This window comes from Natrix helvetica (genome assembly GCF_964273705.1).
Source record: "Natrix helvetica genome assembly, chromosome: 2".
In the NCBI taxonomy this organism is placed as follows: domain Eukaryota; kingdom Metazoa; phylum Chordata; class Lepidosauria; order Squamata; family Natricidae; genus Natrix; species Natrix helvetica.
This window is the reverse complement of record NC_138552.1, coordinates 254,846,898-254,868,014: the sequence shown is the minus strand read 5'-3', so window position 1 is coordinate 254,868,014 and position 21,117 is coordinate 254,846,898. Positions and strand designations below refer to the sequence as shown.

The 21,117-nt window shown below is 41.5% G+C and overlaps 1 protein-coding gene across 2 annotated transcripts; it reads left to right on the top strand.

Annotated features, from left to right (window-relative positions):
* Positions 1–136: 136 nt before the first annotated feature.
* TMEM178A (transmembrane protein 178A) lies at positions 137–20,428 on the top strand. 2 transcript variants are annotated; one of them, XM_081941182.1, is made up of 4 exons: positions 137–504; positions 16,651–16,767; positions 18,235–18,372; positions 20,176–20,428. In XM_081941182.1, exons 3-4 carry the CDS (start codon positions 18,267–18,269, stop codon positions 20,415–20,417), a joined length of 348 nt encoding a protein of 115 aa, XP_081797308.1. In that variant the 5' UTR covers positions 137–504; positions 16,651–16,767; positions 18,235–18,266; the 3' UTR covers positions 20,418–20,428. The 2 variants fall into 2 exon arrangements, with proteins under 2 accessions (XP_081797308.1, XP_081797307.1); XM_081941181.1 differs by lacking the exon at positions 137–504 and adding an exon at positions 5,405–6,014.
* The last annotated feature ends 689 nt before the right edge of the window (positions 20,429–21,117 follow it).

The window sequence follows — 21,117 nt, the reverse complement described above, 5'->3', positions numbered from 1 at the left end:
AGCAACATGGCGCCCGCAGTCACCGCATGCGCATGCGCGCAGGATCTTCAGCTGCCCGGCGGCTGTCTCGCAAGACTTAGGACGCGGCGGGCGGAGTTGGGGGGGGGGGGGGCAGAGGCGGCGTAAGGGAAAGGTGAGGCTGGTAGACATCTGGGCATGCTCGAGGGAGGCCGGCCTGGAACACTCTTGAGGCCATATATTCGGGCCCAAGAGCGGGAGCTGCTGGTGCGGCCTCGGCGGCGACTTCTGTCTTCCAGCGCTCAGCCGAATGTCAATCCAGGACCACAAGTACCCTTCTTGGAGGACCGGCGGACCCTTCTCAAGTCTTGGCTGGATAGAAGGATGTGCAGACCTTCACATCTGATTGCTATTAACTCTTTTTATTTAATTTGTAAAGCTGTGTACTGGCTATGTGGGTTTTCAAGGCGGTAGTTGGATAAAGTTGTTTACAGTACTGTACGTCGCGCTTTCTGTCGAATTTAGGTTCATCGGTCTGACTTTCACGTAAGTATATGTAGTCATTTTTGCACCAGGCGCCTTCCGGAGGGATGGGGGTACAATTCGGCAGCTATGCTGACCCTTTGCTGTAGGACCGATGATCACTTGGCAACTTCCCTGGAAGCGCTACCTTGTAATGCGGCGTGGTTGTTTAGAGGGTGGGTGCGTGGGAGAGGAAAAGCTCCGATTCTGAAATTGGGCTGCACACACAACTCTTGCCCACGCAGATCTGTCTTCTTAGCCTGACCAACAGCAGAAAGCGAATTCATCTTAGGAAGGCATCAAAATCCTATTTGCGCAAATGATGTTGTTTGAGTAAAGAAGTCAAGACCGCCCTATTTTTTACACACTGGTCCTAGGTAACCTGTTTTTCCCTTTTTAAATAGTTTGTGATATAATCTGGAGAAGTCCGATGTTTCTATTAACATTTGGATTCTGTTGTAAATCTGAGGCTTTGCTATAAAGAAGGCATAAAATAGAAAATGTATTTATTATATGCATATTTTATTTTTCAATAGATAGGGATAGGAATTTTTGTGCTACAGGCCAAAGCACAATGGTAACCACAATAGTTGAGTAACCTGCTTTTTAGGAAGGCAGGAATTCTGATTCTGGCAGTAAAATGTTGTGAGTCATTTCTGTGTATATAATAGCAATAGCACTTAGATTTATAGACTTTACATAGTGCTTTACAGCCCTCTTAAGTGGTTTACAGAGTCAGCATATTGCCGCCAACAATCTAGGTCCTCATTTTACTGACCTCAGAAGGATGGAAGGCTGAGTCAACCTTGAGCCTGGTGAGATTCGAACTGTCAAATTGCAGTCAGCTGGCAGTCAGCAGAAGTAGCTTGCAATACTGCATTCTAACCACTGTGCCCCCACAGCTCATACAAGCTTGTGAAGAGGAATGAATCCTATTATGGATATATAATATACATTCTAATTAGTGTTACTTAATTAGTCTGTAGAATGTTCCATGTGGCCCATTTAATTCTGAAAAGAAGAGTACAAAGTTTTTTTTCAAAATGTATGTATACATAGGAAATATGTTAATATCTATGGTAACTAGTTATCCTAACAATAAATCATAATCCCCAAACCACTCTGGATTCTAGGTGTGCACTCAAATGTTGGCAACTGTAACTTTTGTTTAGACTCGGGAATATTTTGTCATAGTATTTTATTTTTAATTGCAATACTGTAGTATAGCTTTCCCTAACTTGCTATCCTCCAAATGTGTTCGGACAAGGAAATCCTCAATTCTTTGGCAGCAAATTTTTTATTGGCTGATAATTCTAAGAACTGTAGTCCAAGTGTTATCTCTGATTTGGAATGTCTTACTGAATAACAGAAATTTGGGGCTCAATTGTCATAAATCAAGGACTATCTGTACTTAGATGGTGAATGTAAACGGGCTATACAGTGGGATCATTTTAATAACTCATCCATATGTTTTGAACTGTCCTGTTGATGAAAAATAGCCATATTCATCTGGTTTTCATTTTGAAGTTAACCAGTATGCTAGAAAATAGTGATAACCTCATGCTTTGTATAAGTTATTTTATGTGGCTTTATATTCTGTATTTACTTATCAGTACTACTTGCAATTATGTAAATTATTCATTTATTTTACAGAATTTATAATCAGCCCCAATCCTAAAGGATAACTTAGAATAGAAAGGAGCAGTAAGCAACATAATTATAAATAATCAAATCTAAATGAGTATAGGAATGGAAGGTAACCATAAAGAAAAACAAAGACTAAACTAAAATAAAACCTAAAATAAGACCCATGATCAAAAGCACCCTAAAATACTACAGGATTGTCTAGATTGAGTATGGTAGGTAATCAAGCTTGATAGCTCATTCATAGCCTTATAATAAACTTATTTAAAGATATCCATCTTGTCCAGGTTATGTTTTATAATATAGTTCTGTTTTATCAATTCTTTATATGTATGTATGTGTGTGAATTGATAAAACACAAATATGTTTTATATAAATAAGGCTGTATATACAAAACACATCCTTATTTAGATTTTACTCTTATTTACAGTTTAGTATATACCCAGGGTGTTTGCCACACATAATTATCCCATGCATTATAATTGGAAATACACTGAATATTTTTGGCAAATAAAAGTTACACTATTTATATTCACTGTCAACATATGTTATTGCTTTTAAATGCTAGCTATGCCTGCAGTCAAATGTTGACATTCTATTGCAAAATTGCAAACAGGAGACCAGTCTTGTTTCTAGAAACGAGTGCTCTGCCACTGAAGAATGGCTTCTCCAGAAGGAAAACATCTCTCAGTATGTGCTGTGCAACAGGATTAGGCAAGTTAGAACCTATGGACAGAGTTTTTTCGAAGCTAGCTGATCTTAAAAATTGTGTTAAGCCACTTGAATGAGCCCGAATTTATTCCAGTTGTCCATAAAGACATAAATTTATCCTGTGTAAAGGGGTCACCTGTGTAAAAGGGATTGATTTAAATCAATATTTAAAGGGATTCATTTGAATCAATATTTAAAGGGATTGATTTAAATTGATATTTAAATGACAACACAGGATGTTCTGGAACGGATTGCATCTGTTGCTTGTTTAATCTTTTGTGTGTGCTGCTTTCTTTACAAAAAATTTAAATATGTGCTTTATATGTTTTTTGTTTTATACTTTTTTCTATATGCCAGCAGTCTCCAACCTTTCTGTGCATGTGCATGCGTGCACAGTTCAACTTGCGCAAGTTGAGCTATGCCTGCTGCTTGCGCAAATCGAGCTGCACGCTTACCCAACGGCCCACTGCTCATGTGACCCAGTTCCGAATAGGCCATGGCCCAGTCCTGGGACACAGCTTTTGGGTTGGGGACCTCTGCTATATGCCACCTGAGTAATTTGTTCTGAGATGTGGGAGCATATAAAGTTGATAAATAAATTGTATAAACTGATAGCTGTTTCCTGGATCTTTTTACTGTGAATCCTATATACTGTATTATTTATTTGTTTTATTTTTTAGATTTTTTTTAATCCCACCTTTATTACTTTATAAATAACTCAAGGTGGTGAATATACCTAATACTCCTTTTTCCTCCTATTTTCCCTACAACTAAAATTCTGTGAGGTGAGCTGGGTTGAGAAAGAGTGACAGTCCCAAAGTTATCCAGCTGGCTTTCATGACAAAGGTAGGACGAGAGCTCACAGTCTCCTGGTTTCTAGGCCAGCACCTAAACTATTTGGCTGTCTATATTAAGTTTGGGGGGGGGGGTTGTGATTTATTAGCATGGAAATTTTATTGTATATTTTTGTTACTGTGAACCAGAAAGTCTAGAATGATTCAATGGCATTCAATGGGGGTGATGTAGGTGTCTATTGAAATTTGCCCAGATTCTAGCCTTAATGAAGGGTTTACACAGCATGGGGTATGCCGATCAGCCTTAAAAGGGCTACATTAGGCTATTTTTAAAATGTATATCATAGATCAAACATCTCATGGCTCTACGTGGTACCTTAATAGTTGGCAAAATATGCTTATTAATGTTCTGATTCTGGAATTGCATTTGTGAGACTTGGGGCCCACAGAGAATGGTCCTTAATCTGTTTATTTCAGGTCAGCACCTGAAACGGTGATGGTGCTGAATGAGTGCTACTTAAAACTGGTTCTTGAAGCTCAGGCATTTGCGACCTTCTCTGCTGACTTCCCACAAGCCAGAAGGGAACGTCACAAGTTGCTCTAGTCAGTCTCTCCCATAGCAATGCACCATGGCCTTCTTCCTTGGGCCTCTCTGCATTTGTACATATGAACCACACCTCCCAACTCATGTATATCCTGCGTTGAGCCTCCCAGGATCTCTCTGATCCCCTGCAGTATCCCTGTAATTCTTTATTGGAGACTCCTGCTGATACACACTTAATAACCTATGTGTCTTGCGGTTGTAATGGTAACTGATATTGCCTGAATTGCCATCATTTAGCAATATAGTCATGAAAGATTGTAGTTGGTGATCACATTGCTTAGTGATGGCAATCACTAAGGGAAATGGAAGTCTAATCTATTTATCCCAAAGAGTTGATGAAAAACATTTAAAAAATAGGATATAAATATATATGTTTCACTTTCTGTACCCAGGGAGTGGAGAACATGTTTTGTATTAAAATGTAGAGACACTTTCAGTAAGTTCCGCTTCTCTTCAGATTATATGCATTTTTTGCATTTGGATAAATGGATAGATTGGCTGCACCCATTGGACTTTGTGAATAATTTCCCATTGGCAGTCATGTGAGAGCCTCCAGCAAATACTCTCCATATTGAAAGGTCCCCACCGCACCCAAATGGGTGCCCACATCAGTACATCTATTGTGCAAGATGTCTAGGTGGATATTCCACACCTAATGAATTGAAATACACCCCTGTTCACATATAACTGATAGAATGTTTTTGGAATTGATCCCTTTCTCCTGCCTACAAAATACTAATCCTATAACAGCACGAGGTAATGCTAATTAAACAATGAGATCGTTTGGCATTTTCAGGTGCTGTAATAAGCTCTATCCTTCCACAAGGACTCTCCAGATGCATTGCATTTCAGGTTCTCCATTTCTAAGTAATGAAAAAGCTGCAATAGAATATGCTTATCCTCATGAAATTCCCTCCTGCAGTCAGTTGGAATAACTAGAATAAACGAGGACACCATAGTATTTCCTCATTAAGACAAAGGATCCTCGGTAGCGCAGCCTTGCTCAGCCCTCTCCCAGTGGGCCGAGTTGGCTTCGCGCGCTTTCTTGCTCCCGGGCGTCGCGGTCGATCAGTTGAAGCTAGGGCGGCCATCTTGCTCCCCCTGGTGTCTCCCCATCGGTACTGCAAGACTCTTGGGCTGTCTTTTGTGTAGCGCGACCCACCCCGTGGAGAGTGAACAATGAACGCGGGACAGGCGCCGCCGTCTACCCAGTCGGTGGCTTGATTATGCGAGCAAGTAGAAACTGGAGGCTCCTTCTGGACGCCCTTGCTGTCCCTCGCGGCACCATGCGCGGAAACCCTGAATGCAGGACGGGCATCCGTTGAAAGACATTGAGTGCCAGGCGAGGGGCGGCCGGGGGCGAGTCATGGGCGGCGCGCGAGCGCGGGTGCTCAGCTTGTGCCTCAGCCTCTGCTCGTTGGCGTTGCTCGTCACGGCAATTTTCACCGACCACTGGTACGAGACTGACCCCCGGCGCCACCGGGAGAGCTGCGAGGACCGCGCCGGCAGCGCCCACTCCCCCGACCAACGCCGCCGACTCCTGCCGCTGCCGCACCTGCCCCTGCGGGATGCCAAGCCACGGGTCCCCCGCGGAGGCGGTGCGGAGGCAGTTCCCTCCACCGGGAACCTGCTGCTGCAGCTACAGAACTGGAGAACGCTCCTGGGGCTCCGGTGGCTGCAATCTCGGTGCGGCCGGCCGCTTTTCGCCACTTACGCGGGTCTCTGGAGGAAATGCTACTTCTTAGGGGTTGACCAAGATCTGGATAACCTACTGGACAGAGGTGAGGGGGCGATCTCGGTCGGGGTTTTGCAGCTTGCATTCTTCTTTCCCTCCGTTACCATCTCAAAGTGCATCTTCTTCTCAGCCCCTGCCAACTGTCAAAAAGAACAGGCCCCAGCCTAATTTCTTCACTATATGGATACATGGTGTCACATGATATATGCACATGTCTTTTGATATATGTGTATTTTTCTTTTGTATATGCACCTCCTTTTCTTCCCCAAAAGCCTGTCACTCCACACCATAATTATGTGAATTCCATCCTGAAAGCTCCTGGGTCTAGAATGAATAATCTCTCACAGCTGTTACTATAATGCACTTGTCATCTCCAGGTCACAACTCCTGAGAATACATACAAACACGCCTCTTGAAAGCACACCTAGTGCCATCATCACACAAAATCATTAATCATGGCATTGTCTCTTTGTTCTTTCACTTCTTTCCTTTGACATTGTTAGAGTTGTTGGTTATCATCACTGCGCTAGTCATTGTCCTCAATAGTCCTCTTCAGCCCTGCAATGCTGCCCATAACTTTCTTGAATACTAGTTGTGCTTTCCACCCTTCTCCTAATTTTCTCACAGTTTTCTGCAAATGTAATACTAGATCAGTGGTTCTCAACCAGTGGGTCCGGAGCCCTTTGGGGGTCGAATGACCCTTTCACAGGGATCGCCTAAGTCCATCGGAAAACACATATTTTCAAAAAAATACGGAAAACAAAAAATAATTTTATGGTTGGGGGTCACCACAACATGAGGAACTGTATTAAAGGGTCGCGGCATTAGGAAGGTTTGCGACCCACTGTACTAGATGGATGGATGGAAGAAAAAAAAATCTTGATGACTGTGGATATAGTCTTAAGTGCATTTATGTTGCATATCACCAATAGAGTGCATTTTATTAGTGACCAAGGAGCAGGAGAATGCATACTAATTTCCTAAGCATTATTAAGTTCATCTGTTAATTTGTAATAATTGCACAAATGAATCCATAGTTTTCACCAACGTCTCAGTGACTGAACCCCATGAATTAGCTTGCTTCATTCTATACCTCTTTCTTTCCCATGCATTATGTGTCTTCATAATCTGTATAGTATGTAGTAACCTTAAGTTCACTAAGCAATTATTCAACATGCCACAGCATCTAGTTTGGGTAGCTACCAATCTGTTTCAAAACTCCCAAAACAGAGTAATACATAAGACATCTGTTATAACAGTGAATATTTTCTCTTCAATATGCAAGGACCATCCACTGGTTACCATTCCTTTTATTTCATTGCACATCTTTTAGGTTGTGCTTCAAGAGTATCCCTTCATTCTGAAAATGCTGTGGATCCATTATACCTAATAAAACAAAGGCAAGATGACCTTCTCTTTTTGATACATAATGGTCTGTCTTGCAGAGATGATGTTTTTCCTTCAGCTGATAGAAACTACTAATCATGTTTCTGAAATAATAGAACACATATCTTCTTCACCCCAGAAACTAGCATTTTGACTTTTTGCTTTTCTGTTTATATTTCCAGGAAGAAAACTCTCATGTCCTCTATATTTTATATATAAACATTTTACATGAGGCATCCTCCCAAGTTGTCATACTAGCTCCGTACCAATGTATCCAGATAGAGTAAATGAACTTTCAAAAGAGCAAAAGCTATTTACATTATTTTACACTCTAAACTTTCAGTCACTTAATATGGAAAGGATGTTTACTTTATAACAGATAGCTCAGTTAAAGTGTTCGCTCAGAATGCAACTCTTGTTGAACTAAAATGCATATTCTCAATAATCTATAATCCTGAATGGATTATTGGGAAGGAATCAAATAAAGAAAACTTATTTATTCAAAACTCTTGAAAAAGTGTCCATGATTCTGACCATTAATTTCAAGAAGATATTGTATATCTGAAAAAAATTAAGAAGGCACTGGAACATCTCTGTTGTCATTCTAGCTGACCAATTGTGTAGGAATATTGTAAAGTAGAAAATTATTCATAAATTCATAAACATTAAAAGCAAAAAACACAGTGTTTTTCTTTTAATGTTTTAAATGAAAACTGCCGTATCAAGGATTATCCCAAAAGACAGCTAAAAATAAATGGGTAAATTTTTTTTTTTTACATGGGGGCTTTTAAATTGAAATAACAAAGTAAGAAAATTAAGCTTCAAATAAATTTCATATCTAAAGTCAAAACTGAATTGAAAAAAAAATGCATTGTTATATTTCCAGTTTTTAAAAAAGAGTCATTTATGGCCAGCGTAAATTGGTTAAGAAGTCAGAAACCAAACCAGGTGAAGACATAATTGAGATTTTAGAAGGTAAAGACAAAAGAACAAATGTAGGCAGGATTAAAAGCAACAGGGTAACAGGTTGCAGGCTCATTACTGTAGTAATGGATGTTGTTTCCAGTAATTAGCTACTCTGAAACATACCTTACTAAACTGATATTTATCATTCCTATTCCCAGACATGTTCTGGAACTGTCAGAACATGTAAATGTTCTGTAAATGTTTACTGCCCACATGCTCTTCCTTGTAAGCAATGGAATTTTGGTGTCTCTCCACATTATGATATTCAAGTTGGGTGGTTCTATCAATCACCTGGGCTGAATACCTGAGCAGACAGCCACGTGGTTCATCGTGCCCGCAGGGTCATCTAACTGATCTTCCTTTTGAATAGTCTTCTTTTTATAGGAAAGTGTCATAACTACTGAACAACTTTTTAAAAACTAAACAGTGTTGCCACATAACTGCTATAACCCTCTGTGTTTGGAGAATGAATATTGTTTTACAAGAAAATCATTTCCGCTATCTCCCCTTTTAAATAGGCATTGCCATTTTCAGATGCATTATTATACAGCACAACTTTTTGTATCACAAGCATAGTTAGAATTTTAGCATTCACATTTAATAAAAGTAGCCCATAAAATATAGGAAATCTCTCCAAAGAACAAAAAAAAAGTTTTTAAAAATCACATTAAATATTAATACAATATTCAAACCTTAAACAATATGATCACAAAGAATTTTATGTGATCAGATTTTTCAGTGTTGGAAGAATTTATTCAATTGTAAATTGTATAAATGTACATTTAAAGCAATATACATTATAGTTTTCCACTGAAGTAAAATAATTTATTTAGTTCTTACACATCATAAGTAATCCAAGTTATTTGTAGCTTGATAAATCCCAAAATTTCAGAATATAATTCAGTATCACATTCATATCTTTGAACCATGAAATTTGTTTATCATTTACAACCTGATGAATATTAGACTAAACTAGCGTCAATGTGCAGTTTCCAGAACGTACAAATAAAAGTCCCTTCTTCCATATTGGACTTCTAGCATAAAGAAGATACAGCTCACTCCTTGCTAAATGTCCTCTGAAGCATCCAGTTTATTTCAAAAATAATCTTTGGTCAACTTAGTCTCATTTTTAAAATATGCAATCTTAATATAACATTATTTAAGACTCTAACCTATTGTTTTGTTAGAAAACAACATTTCCCATATCCATCGCAACATGGTTCTTAAATTGTAAAGACAAAAATGAAAAAACTTATATAGGTTTCTTACAAAAAGAAGAATTTCAAAACCATTTTCTAATGGTTTCTAATTAGTTTAGGAATTTCAGACACAGCTAGCATGTCAGGACTAATTTTAATTGCATATATTTGCTCTAGGTTATCTTGAAAATTGGGCTATAAATTGTTTTAATTGTACTGCACAATCAGAAACTGTGAAGTTTGTCACTCAGTTGGGGATATGCTCTCTTGTTAGCAGCAAATCTGTAAGAATGAATAAGTGCTTTCATGATCATAATTGGCAGAATCATTCTATAACATTTCACTGCTTGTTTCTCTAGGGAGACCTTTTAATATTTATAGTCAGCCAAACCAAAGAACAAAAGGAAATAGTCCACCCTACTGCCACAGAAGCTGGGACTTCTCAAATCCATCCTACTTGTGATTATTTTATGCATCTTTTATAAAATTTCAGATAGTTTTCCATGCTGTATTAATGTGTCTTGACAGAAAAGTGTAGCTACCACATATTGCATAAATCAGATTATTTCCAGAGTAAGCTCTTCTATTTGATAAACAGGATTTGCATTTGAGGCACTATTGACTAATGTTTGCTACTATATTTGGCAACTAATGATCTTAATTCAGCATGTCTATTAAATTATTGTATTAAAACAAATATTATTTTTATTACATCAGGATATTTAAATGATTATCTCCTTTTCACAGAATTCTACCTATCAGCTATAATCACCTTCAACACTCCTTTTTTTATTTTTGCCAGAAAGGAAACATGGAACAAAAGTTTTTTTAAAAAAATGACAGTACTCCTTATGTGAGGGGTGGGATGGCTCTGTGGTTAAAGGTTGAAGAGCTGGCAGTCCAGATTCAAGATCACAGCTCCATGCAATGGGGTGCCCACTTAACAGTTCAAAAGTATGCAAATGCAAGTAGATAAGTAGATACCACTTTGGAGAGATATAGCCATGCTGGCAACACAGAAATTATCTTCAGACAACGCTGGTTCCCTCGGCTAAGAAACAGAGATGGGCACTGTGCCCTATAGTCAGACATAACTGACAGGGAAACCTTTACCTTTCTACTTATGTGGACCTTCTTTTCAAACCGCTGGTTTTAGATAAGTAGCTAAGATATTTTTATTGTAGCAAGCCTTTTAGTACTCTTTAAATTGGGTTTTGTCTTTATCTTTTATCTCTCAGGTTTTACATGTTCTGGATTGTAAATTAGTTTGAGAGTCAACTATAATATGCAAATATGACATTTCCAATGTGATATTTGAGGATAGCAGCATAAAAAAAGATCTGGAAATCAGCACACTAATCTATGTATGAAATTCCTCTTCAGTCATTATCCCTTAAATATTCAACTAATATTGCTATGATCCTTTGAAAATAGGCCACAAGCAAATAAGGGGGAAAAAAACCATTGTACAGGAGTTATAACAGTGATGCTACAAAATGGAGAATTAAGCTGCCAAGAGCCGTGGTGGTGCAGTGGTTAGAATGCAGTACTGCAGGCTACTTCTGCTGACTGCCGGCTGACTGCAATTTGGCAGTTCGAATCTCATCAGGCTCAAGGTTGATTCAGCCGTCCATTCTTTCGAGGTCAGTAAAACAAGGACCTAGATTGTTGGGGGCAATATGCTGACTCTGTAAACCGCTCAGAGAGAGCTGTAAAGCACTCTGAAGCAGTATATAAGTCTAAGTGCTATCGCTATTGCTATCTAGATTGAAATATTCAATTGACTGCTTGATACTCTATCACAGCAATGGCAAACCTTTTTTGGCTCATGTGCCATGGGGGGAGAGCATAGGAGGATCATGTGTGGGCGTGCCACACCCATAATGAAATGTGTGACCCCCCAGTGCGCATGCCCGCATGAGAGGCGCTCCCCCCCATTTTTTGCATGCTTTTTTCACCCTCCCCAGGCTTCAGAGGCTTTATAGGAGCCTGGGGAGGGCGAAAACAGCCCCCCCGCCCCCCCTACCGGAGGGCATCCAGAGGCTTCAGGGACCTTCAGGAGGCTTCCCTGAAGCCTCCGGAGGGCTTAAACCGACCCTACGAGCTTCCTAAGCCCTCTGGAGGCTTCAGGGAAGCCTCCTGAAGGTCCCTGAAGCCTCTGGAGGGCTTAAACCGACCCTACGAGCAAACCGGAAGTAATAATAATAATAATAATTTTATTTGATTAGCCGCAACCCTCTCCCGAAGGACTCGGGGCGGCGTACAATCAAAACAGATAAAATACAGATAAAGACAAACATACATACATAAAGAACAAAGACATATACATGTGCATGGAGGAGGTAGACTCATAAGTGAAAGACAATTAAAAAACACAATTTAAAATCCCATTAAATAAAATTACTGAATTAAAAAACCCATCAGGAGCGTTATGAAGTTATGATTGAGCCAGGCCGGCTATTTGGAATAGGTGGGTCTTGAGCTTTACACGGAAGGAGCGGAGGTCAGTAGTGGTCCTAATATCCGGGGGGAGGTCATTCCACAGGGCTGGGCCCGCCACAGAGAAGGCTCTGCTCCTAGGCGCCGCCCCATGGCACTGTCTGGTGGATGGCACCTGGAGAAGTCCCTCTCTGTGCGAGCGGATGGGTCATAGGGATGTATGGGGCAGAATACGATCCCGCAGGTAACTAGGTCCTGAGCCATGGAGCGCTTTAAAGATCGTAATCAAGACCTTGAAACGCACCCGATAGACCACAGGAAGCCAGTGCAGCTCGCGCAGGAGAGGTGTCACATGGGAGTACTTAGTACTCCCCATAATCACCCGCGCGGCCGCATTCTGGACCAACTGCAGTCTCCGAGTGCATTTCAAGGGAAGCCCCATGTAGAGAGCGTTACAGTAGTCCAGGCGAGATGTCACCAGCGCATGGGTGACTGTGCGTAGGGCGTCCCGGTCCAATAGGGGGCGCAATTGGCGCACCAGGCGAACCTGGTGGAACGCCCCCCTGGCCACGGCTGTCACATGGTCATCCATGGACAGCCTGGCATCCAGGAGGACGCCCAAATTGCGCGCCCGCTCCACGGGGGCGAGTTGAATGCCCCCAATGGCCAGAGATGGGATTAACTGGTTGAACCGGGGGGCCGGAACCCACAGCCACTCCGTCTTGGAAGGGTTGAGCTTGAGTCGGTTGTCATCCATCCAGACCCGTACGGCTTCCACACACCGGGACATCACTTCGACGGCCTCATTGGGGTGGTTCGGGGTGGAAATGTACAGCTGAGTATCATCAGCGTACAGATGATATCCCACCCCGAAACCACGGATGATCTCACCCAGCGGCTTCATGTATGTGTTGAACAGGAGTGGCGAGAGGACCGACCCCTGTGGCACTCCACAAGTAAGGGGGCTTAGGGTCGACCTCTGCTCCCCTGCCAACACACGTTGCGTCCGGCCAGAGAAGTAGGAGCCGAACTACCGCAAAACGGTGCCCCGGACCCCCAACCCCTCCAGTCGATGCAACAGGATACCATGGTCGATGGTATCAAAAGCCGCCGAGAGGTCTAATAGGACCAGGATAGAGGAACAACCCCTATCTCTGGCCCTCCAGAGATCATCCACCAACGCGACCAAGGCCGTCTCTGTACTGTGCCCGGGGCGAAAGCCGGACTGGCGCGGGTCTAGATAATCATTCTCCTCCAGATGTCGTGGGAACTGAGAAGCCACCACACTCTCTACAACCTTCACCAAAAAGGGAAGGTTGGAGACAGGACAATAATTGGCCAGCTCCGTAGGGTCCAGGGAAGGCTTCTTGAGCAAGGGTCTCACCACCGCCTCTTTCAAGGCGGCCGGAAGAGACCCCTCACCCAACGAAGCGTTCACTAGGCCCAGGAGCCAGTCGCGTGTAACCTCCCAGGATGCCAGTACAAGCCAGGAGGGACACGGGTCCAGTAAACATGTGGTAGGTCGCAGTCGTCCGCGCAATCTGTCCAAATCCTCGATGACAACCAAGTCAAACTCCTCCCAAAAAGGTTTCTCAAGACTCGCCATTGGCGTCTCGACTGGGCCACTGAAGGGGACCCAATCCTTCCGGATTTGAGCGACTTTATCCTGCAGATATTTCCCAAATTCCTCTGCCCTACCCTGTAAAGGGGCCTCCCGCGGCCTCTGAAACAGAAGGGAGCGGGACACCCGAAACAGGGCGGCAGGGCGGTTCTCTGCGGATGCAATGAGAGCGGCACAATATTGGCGTTTGGCCGTTCTCAATGCCACTAGGTACGTCCTTAAATGGGCTCGTACCTGTGCTCGGTCAAATTCGGATCGGGAGGATCTCCAACGACTCTCTAGGCATCTCTTGCGGCGCTTCATCACCCTTAGCTCCTCGGTAAACCAAGGAGCCAGGGTGGATCGTTGCCGCCGGAGAGGCCGCAAAGGCGCCACCCGGTTCAAGGCCCCGGTAGTCGCATTATTCCACGCGGCCACCAGGTCCTCTACCCGAGGGCAGGTCAGGGCTGCAGGAGGTGGCCCAAGCTCCGTCTGGAACCTATCTGGTTCCATCAGGCGCCTGGGGCGGAACCATCTAGTGTTTTCTGGTTCCGCCTCCCCGCAGCGAGGGGTAGCACCAGGGAAGTCAAGTCGGAGGAGTGAGTGATCTGACCATGACAGAGGAGTGATGGTTAAATTCACTCCTCCCAGATCACTCAGCCACTGGCTAGAGACAAAAACAAGGTCCAAGGTGTGACCTCCCTCGTGTGTCGGGCCCTGAATCATTTGAGTCAGGTCCATGGCTATCATGGAAGCCATGAACTCCCGAACCCCCTCTGATGCTTCTCCCACCGATGGCAGGTTAAAATCCCCCATCACTAGAAGTTTGGGGGTCTCAACCCCCACCGATGCGATCAGCTCGAGGAGCTCAGGCAGGGTCGCTGATGTATGGCGGGGAGCCAGGTATACTATCAGCAGGCCCAACTGCCTCCCAGGGCCCCATTTCACAACAAGGGATTCACATCCGGACGTCTGTGGCACAGTGGACTCCCTCGGCTCTAAGTCCTCCCGGATAATCACTGCTACCCCACCGCCCCTTCCCCGGGCCCGGGGCTGGTGAAATGTTCCCGAACTTCCGGTTCTGTTCCCGAACTTCCGGTTTGCCCATAGGGCTGTTTTTTTGCGCTCTGGAGGCTTCAGGGAAGCTCCTGAAGCCTTTGGAGGGCCTCCGGGGGTGGGGGTGGGGTTCTTTCACCCTCCCCAGGCTCCTATAAAGCCTCTGGAGCCTGGGGAGGGAGAAAAATGGCTTTAAAATGGCTGAACTCAGCTGGCCAGCGCTTGCATGCGCACTGGCCAGCTGACAGGGCAATGCCTTGCGTGCCCTGACAAATGGCTCCGCGTGCCACCTGTGGCACATGTGCCATAGATTCGCCATCCGGTACTATCCCCTCCTTGCCAGTAGGGATTTTGCTTCAAAGTATAGTAGACTATGTGTGGACAATACACTGCCTCCCAGCTGCTATCCCAGGGGATACATCCCTATGCACTAGGAGTTAGTGATGATCCTAGTCAAGTGGCCATCTTTGCTTCTCAGCTACTGTTTTTTTTAATCTATTTGAGGAAAAAGTAAATACTAATCCTGTGATGTTTCTATCAATGCTCCAGGCCAGTCATTTCTGTCTTTTTTTACATCTCCCCCTCTATAGTAGGTTGGGGGAAGTTAAAAAGTAAATAAAACGGAGATGGAATTCCTAGAATAGGCCGGTTTATGACTGGACAACCTAGTTTAGCCTGGAAATTACAGGCTAGTAGTAGCAGTTTCCAAACCCAATGCTGGCTTACTACTGTATAATATGTCCCATTAAACCAGTGCTTCTCAAATAGTGGGGCGCACCCCCAGGGGGGGCGCGAGGCTCCGTAAAGGGGGGCTCGTTCGACCTCGTTTGACTGTCAGGAGCGAAGCTGCCATGAGGTGACCACACTCACGAGCATAACTTCTTCTTCGCCTTCCAAACTTCAAAACTCGGCTGCCGAGTCTTCCAGCAGTGGCTGCTCTAGGAGTGCGCTCTATGGTTGTGGGCTGGCTGCTGGACAGAGAGTCTTTTGGATATAGAGTCTTCCAGACAGAAAGTCTTCCAGCAGCCAGCCCACAACCATAAAGCACCCTCCTAGAGCCACCGCTGCTGGAAGACTCAGCAGCGGAGTTTTGGAGTTTGGAAGCCAGAGAACTTTGTCCTTGAAAGTGGTAATGTCTTTCTATCAGAGCATATGTAACTATTTGAACAAAACTGAAAGTTCATTCTTTTCCCTTTGTTTTATATCTATAATCCTAAGCGTATTCAAGTTCCACTTTTTAGGCCTTATCAAAACAGTGCTAAACTAACTACGCTTGGACACAAAGCTATAGTAATTCTGCAAAGAGCAATCATCTATAGTGGATAGATTCTTCTGAATATTTATTCAGAGAGATATAATCTCTCTCTCTCTCTTTTCTGCTACAGTTAATAAAGCTATTCTTTGTTGTAAATTGATCCACATTTCTTTCTTTTTTTATTCTCTTATACGTTAATAAGGATACAGTGTTATGCAGAGGTGTACTTATAACAATTTTATAGACAAATGATACTATTTACAGTTGCGCGGGGGGCGCGAAATGTTTTCTTCTTCCTAGGGGGGGCATGACAGAAAATAATTGAGAAGCACTGCATTAAACCAATTGCATAAGTTTTATGAATACAATCATAAATTATGATACTGGCTTATTGATTTTATTTGCTTACTACAGAATTTATAACTTGCCCCAGTAAAATTTGGGCAGTGTACAAGTTCTAATATGAAAAATATAATACTAAATACCTAAATTCCAAACAATAGCAAAATCAAAAATTAATAATAAAAAAGCAAAGATAAAATTCAAGATAGGCATCAGTCATTGGTGGGAAAATGCAGAAGGACTATAATTAAAAAGATGATGGTAGTCCCTACCCCTTCATATAAATTCTTTGAAGAAGGCGATTACTTTGTAAACATTTCAATTTTACAATTAAGTCTCATTTGGAAGCATCCCATTTACTGGATTTCTCTATGTTAAAAAGTCATCATCCAGATCCTGTTCAGAATTATTCATTAAAATATTTATTTGTTTTCTAAAGGTATTGCTCAAAGATGTACAGCAATCAAGTATCACTTTGCCACACCAATACGACGCTTATGGAACATCCCTATCAATTTAACAAAGATTATCCAGCAGGATGAATGGCACTTGTTACGTAAGTACTTGTGCATTTAGGGGTTGAACTTGTGTGCTCTTTCTAATATGATGAGCTCCATTGATATAGGGCAGGTTACAAATATGAAAATAAATATTAGTACACAATGTTACCTATTCTAAGGTTATAGCATTCAAACAAAAAGTATTGCACACCAGTTTTGGAAATGTCATATTTTATAAACAATCCACCGTCTTGTCAGTTTGTTAAAGTTTAACAAATATAGATGTAGCAAAATTTCCTTTTAGAGTAGGGTGGAATAACTTTTTGATAGCAAAAGGCTACCGTGTTTCTTTTGGGTCAAAAAAAAAATAAGGGTCTTATTTTCTTTTGACCCTCTGAAATATGGCCTTTGTTTTATTTCTGTGCCTCATTATTTTGGAGGTGCAGGAGGTCGTGAGCACGGGACTGCATGTCCTGTTGCCCCTGATGCCTCCTGTCCCTATTCTTCGCGTCTTTCAATGGATGCCTGCCCTGATGTGTCCCGCCACTGCCCTGCGTCAGGTTGGGCTTTCTTCATCAAGCGGACGATCTGGGGAGCAAGAGATTTAGTAAGCCTGGGCTGACATGGTGCGGTTTCTCTAGTGAAGCACCTGATTCATCCCCAGAGGTGAGCATTTCGCTCTTCGCCGCCTCTCTGTCCCGGCTTGGAAGCTGCAGAGGAAGCCTGCTATGCCTGGCGAGAGGGGGGGGGGGAGAGATGCCAAAAGGAGCCACGCCTCGCTCCACACCTCTCACTTCTCCCCCACCCCACCTGCCACCCCTCTTGCTAAAGAGATAGCAGGGAAAGGAAGCAGCCAGGATTCTGTTGCCATTGGGGTAGGGTGGGAGGTGTTGGGGCACGAGACGTGTGTCCTACCTGAGAGTTGCAGCTGTTGCGTTCCTCACCATTTTGTCCAGGAAAGCACCTTATAAAAAAACCTCGCGAGGTGAAGAAAAACAAATCAGAAAATGTGTCCATCACTTTTCTTTTATTAAAATTAACAAGAAATAACAGCTCCATGACCTGGTAATTATTTATCATTAAAGTGTCGTATTACATTTAACATGCGTGTAGTCCTCAACTTTACTACTATTTATTTAACAACTGTTCGAACTTATGATGGTGCTGAAGAAAGTGACTTGTGACTAGTCCTCATACTGTATTTGTGACTATTGCAGCATCCTGAAGTCTTATGATCACCATTTGTGACCCAGGGGTCTTCCAGCAAGCAAAGTCAATGGGGGAAACAATAACATTATTTGCTTAATGACTATAATTTGCTTAATGGCCATTGCAAAAAAAGGTTGCAGTTGGGCACAGCTTACTTAAATTACCATATCATGTAGCAATGGATGTTCTGTTCCCTATTGTCATTGAGTAACCTACCTGTAATTTATTTCTAGGAATGTGCATGCATAAGAATGGGTTTAATGTGGTTTTAATGTGTGCTGATAATTTATCACTTCCTTCACTTATGAGAATAGATCTAAGAAGAATTACAGCAGGTTTTCTTGGCATGGCAGCAGCTGTTCTTCTCTGTGGGTGCATTGTAATTGCAGTTGGTTTCTTTTGGGAGAAAAGCCTCACACAGCATGTTGCTGGTCTTCTTTTCCTCATGTCAGGTACATTTTCTTTTTTGTCAGCTAGTTTTTAAATGTAGTTATTCTGTTTTTACTGCTACAACTGGGAAGAGTAACTTGGGGGGCTTTTTACTTCAGATGCCAAAATAATTTGACTACCCACTTGAAAGCGAAAGGGTAAGAGGAATATTTATGGATATTCCATGAAAGACTATGAAAAGCCATTACAATGGCATATTTATTCTATTTGTTATTGTCTCCTTTGTGAGGTAGAGTCCCTTTCTTGCAGTCAATTCTGCAAGAGTTGGGAGAAGGATACTCTTATTTATTTTCAATATTGTACACTGTACTTAAAAATCCTAAAGGCTGACTTGAGATTACCAGGTCACATAAGGCTGTGTAATGGTTCAGAGCTGACATTAATTTCAGAAGTACCAGAAAATAACTTCCAGGAATAAAAGATTTCTACATTCTACACTAAGCAAAACATAAGCCAAACAGGCTACAATTTCTAGGCTAGACATGTCAGTAAATGTTGATGTATTGATGTCCAAATGCTGCTTTAAATATTATCAAGCAAGCCTGAATTTAAACTATACCTCAGCAACTTAGAAATGAGACATGAATTATCTGTAGATATAAATTATATTAGTATATGCAGGATTGGAATAGTCACAGATCCTTGCCTGCCGAGAACACACAGCAAATCCTCAGGCAAGCAATTTCTACAGATCTTTCTGAATCAAAATTCCTTATATGTGCACACCATCAAATCTGTTTTCTTCCCTATTTTCACAAGACTCTGGCAGAGTATTAAGGTAAGAAGCTGTAAATCAGTCCATTTGCTACTATGCCAAGTTACCAAAGTGTAAATCAGGCTGTACTCTTTCCTCAATATTGCAAGAGCCATATAGTCACACTATATACATAGTACTGCATATAATGTATAAAGGATTCAATATGAAATCATCTCTTTTCATAAACCTCCCCTAGCAGCAACTATTAATTTCTTTGCTGTGCTAGTTTATGACCTTCACCAGTTGTCTTCTGCGTTCTGAGGGACTGGTAACCATTGCCTCTAGTTCCAGTCCAGATTCTCAGCATTGACCCTGCAGTTATAGAACCTGCTAGTGCTGGGCCTTGGCTCACTGGCTCAGTTTTTTAAAAAACATGATTCATCTGATTTGGCTCTCAAACCTACGAATTACAGAAGTATTAAATTAGGGGAGGTAGAATACAGAAATATCAAAATAAATAATTTAATAAATAAAATTACAATTATTAAACTAACTTTAATGAATTCCAACCCCAGTATCTATCCAAGATGACGGCAACAAAAAGACCTTAATTTAAAATATATGAAAATAATTTAATATATGAAAATATTGATTAAAAATTGGGCACTTAAGCAGCACCAGTTCTTTCTGCAAACTAAGGAAGATGTTGGGATTGAATCCCAGTTCTTGGAATCTTGGGACTGAAATTTCTTTTTAGAGACATTGAAAAGTTTAATTCTGGTCATTTTACCTGAATATTCTTTATAAAACTCAGAAATAAAAATTTGGGTCATAACTATTTAAAGTAGTAATTTTTTATTATTAAATTTGTTTGCCACCTATGTTGTTTCAAAATCATTATTACAATAGAACGTATTTGCTTTATTATAATTTAATTGTTGAATTTTTCCTGATACAATTCTGATGAGATACATTGTGACATTATCAGTGCCATTCCTATAAGTGCAAATTCTTATCACACAATTAAAAGCTTACGTTATCTAGATTATTTTTTTGGAAATTCCTTTTTCTATACATCCTGTAACTCTGTAATATGTTTCCTTTGTAGGCATCTTTTGCACTATTTCTCTCTGTACTTATGCAACAAGTATATCCTTTGACCTAAACCGCCTTCCCAAAATCATCTATGGTCTGCCTGATGATGTTGAACATGGATACAGCTGGTCTATATTCTGTGCATGGTGTAGTTTAGGACTTATAGTAGCAGCAGGATGCCTTTGTACCACTTACCCATTTATTAGCAGGACAAAGATTAGCCATCTAAAATCTACCAGAGACTCTTCTGTATGACTTATTATGGGAATACTTTTTTGTTTATAAGGCAACAGGAAGATACATAAGGGAGCTTAATTCAGTATCCAAGCACAAACAAAACCCGAATCCTTTAAATACTGAACATTGACTTAGTAGCCAGGAAACACAAAGGACATCTATGTTTCCATGATATACCAAGTTCAGACAGTAAAACTGTTGTAGAGCTAATAGTAATTTAGCACAATATATATGCACATATCACAAATGAAATGGAACTATTTCTACTTGAACAAGAAAACTGTGTTGATGTTTCAATTGCTATTTGCTATCCATTGTCATGAGGTTCAGCTTAATGGCCATATAACTTGAAAATAAATAAAATGGCTTTAAAAAGATAACTTGCTATACAAGGTTAAAACAACAAAAAGAACTGCCATATTATCCAGTCGGTAAGAATGTTTCCTTATTTTAATTATATTTTATATTATTTTTGTCTTGTTAGGTGATACTTAGTCTTCTCTATTATTTTTAGTAGTTACTAGAATGATGTATGGGAGAGGTTTCAAAGATTTCTTGTGTAAGAAATGAACGAATCATTTGTTTTTAGAAGAAACAGAAAGGTTCTAGAGTCGAATGACTTCCAGAAGGGGGTAAGCCACTTTACGTAGGAAAATTTATGTCTATATTTCCCTGAAACATTTTCATGTTTCATATACAATCCAATGCCATATATAAA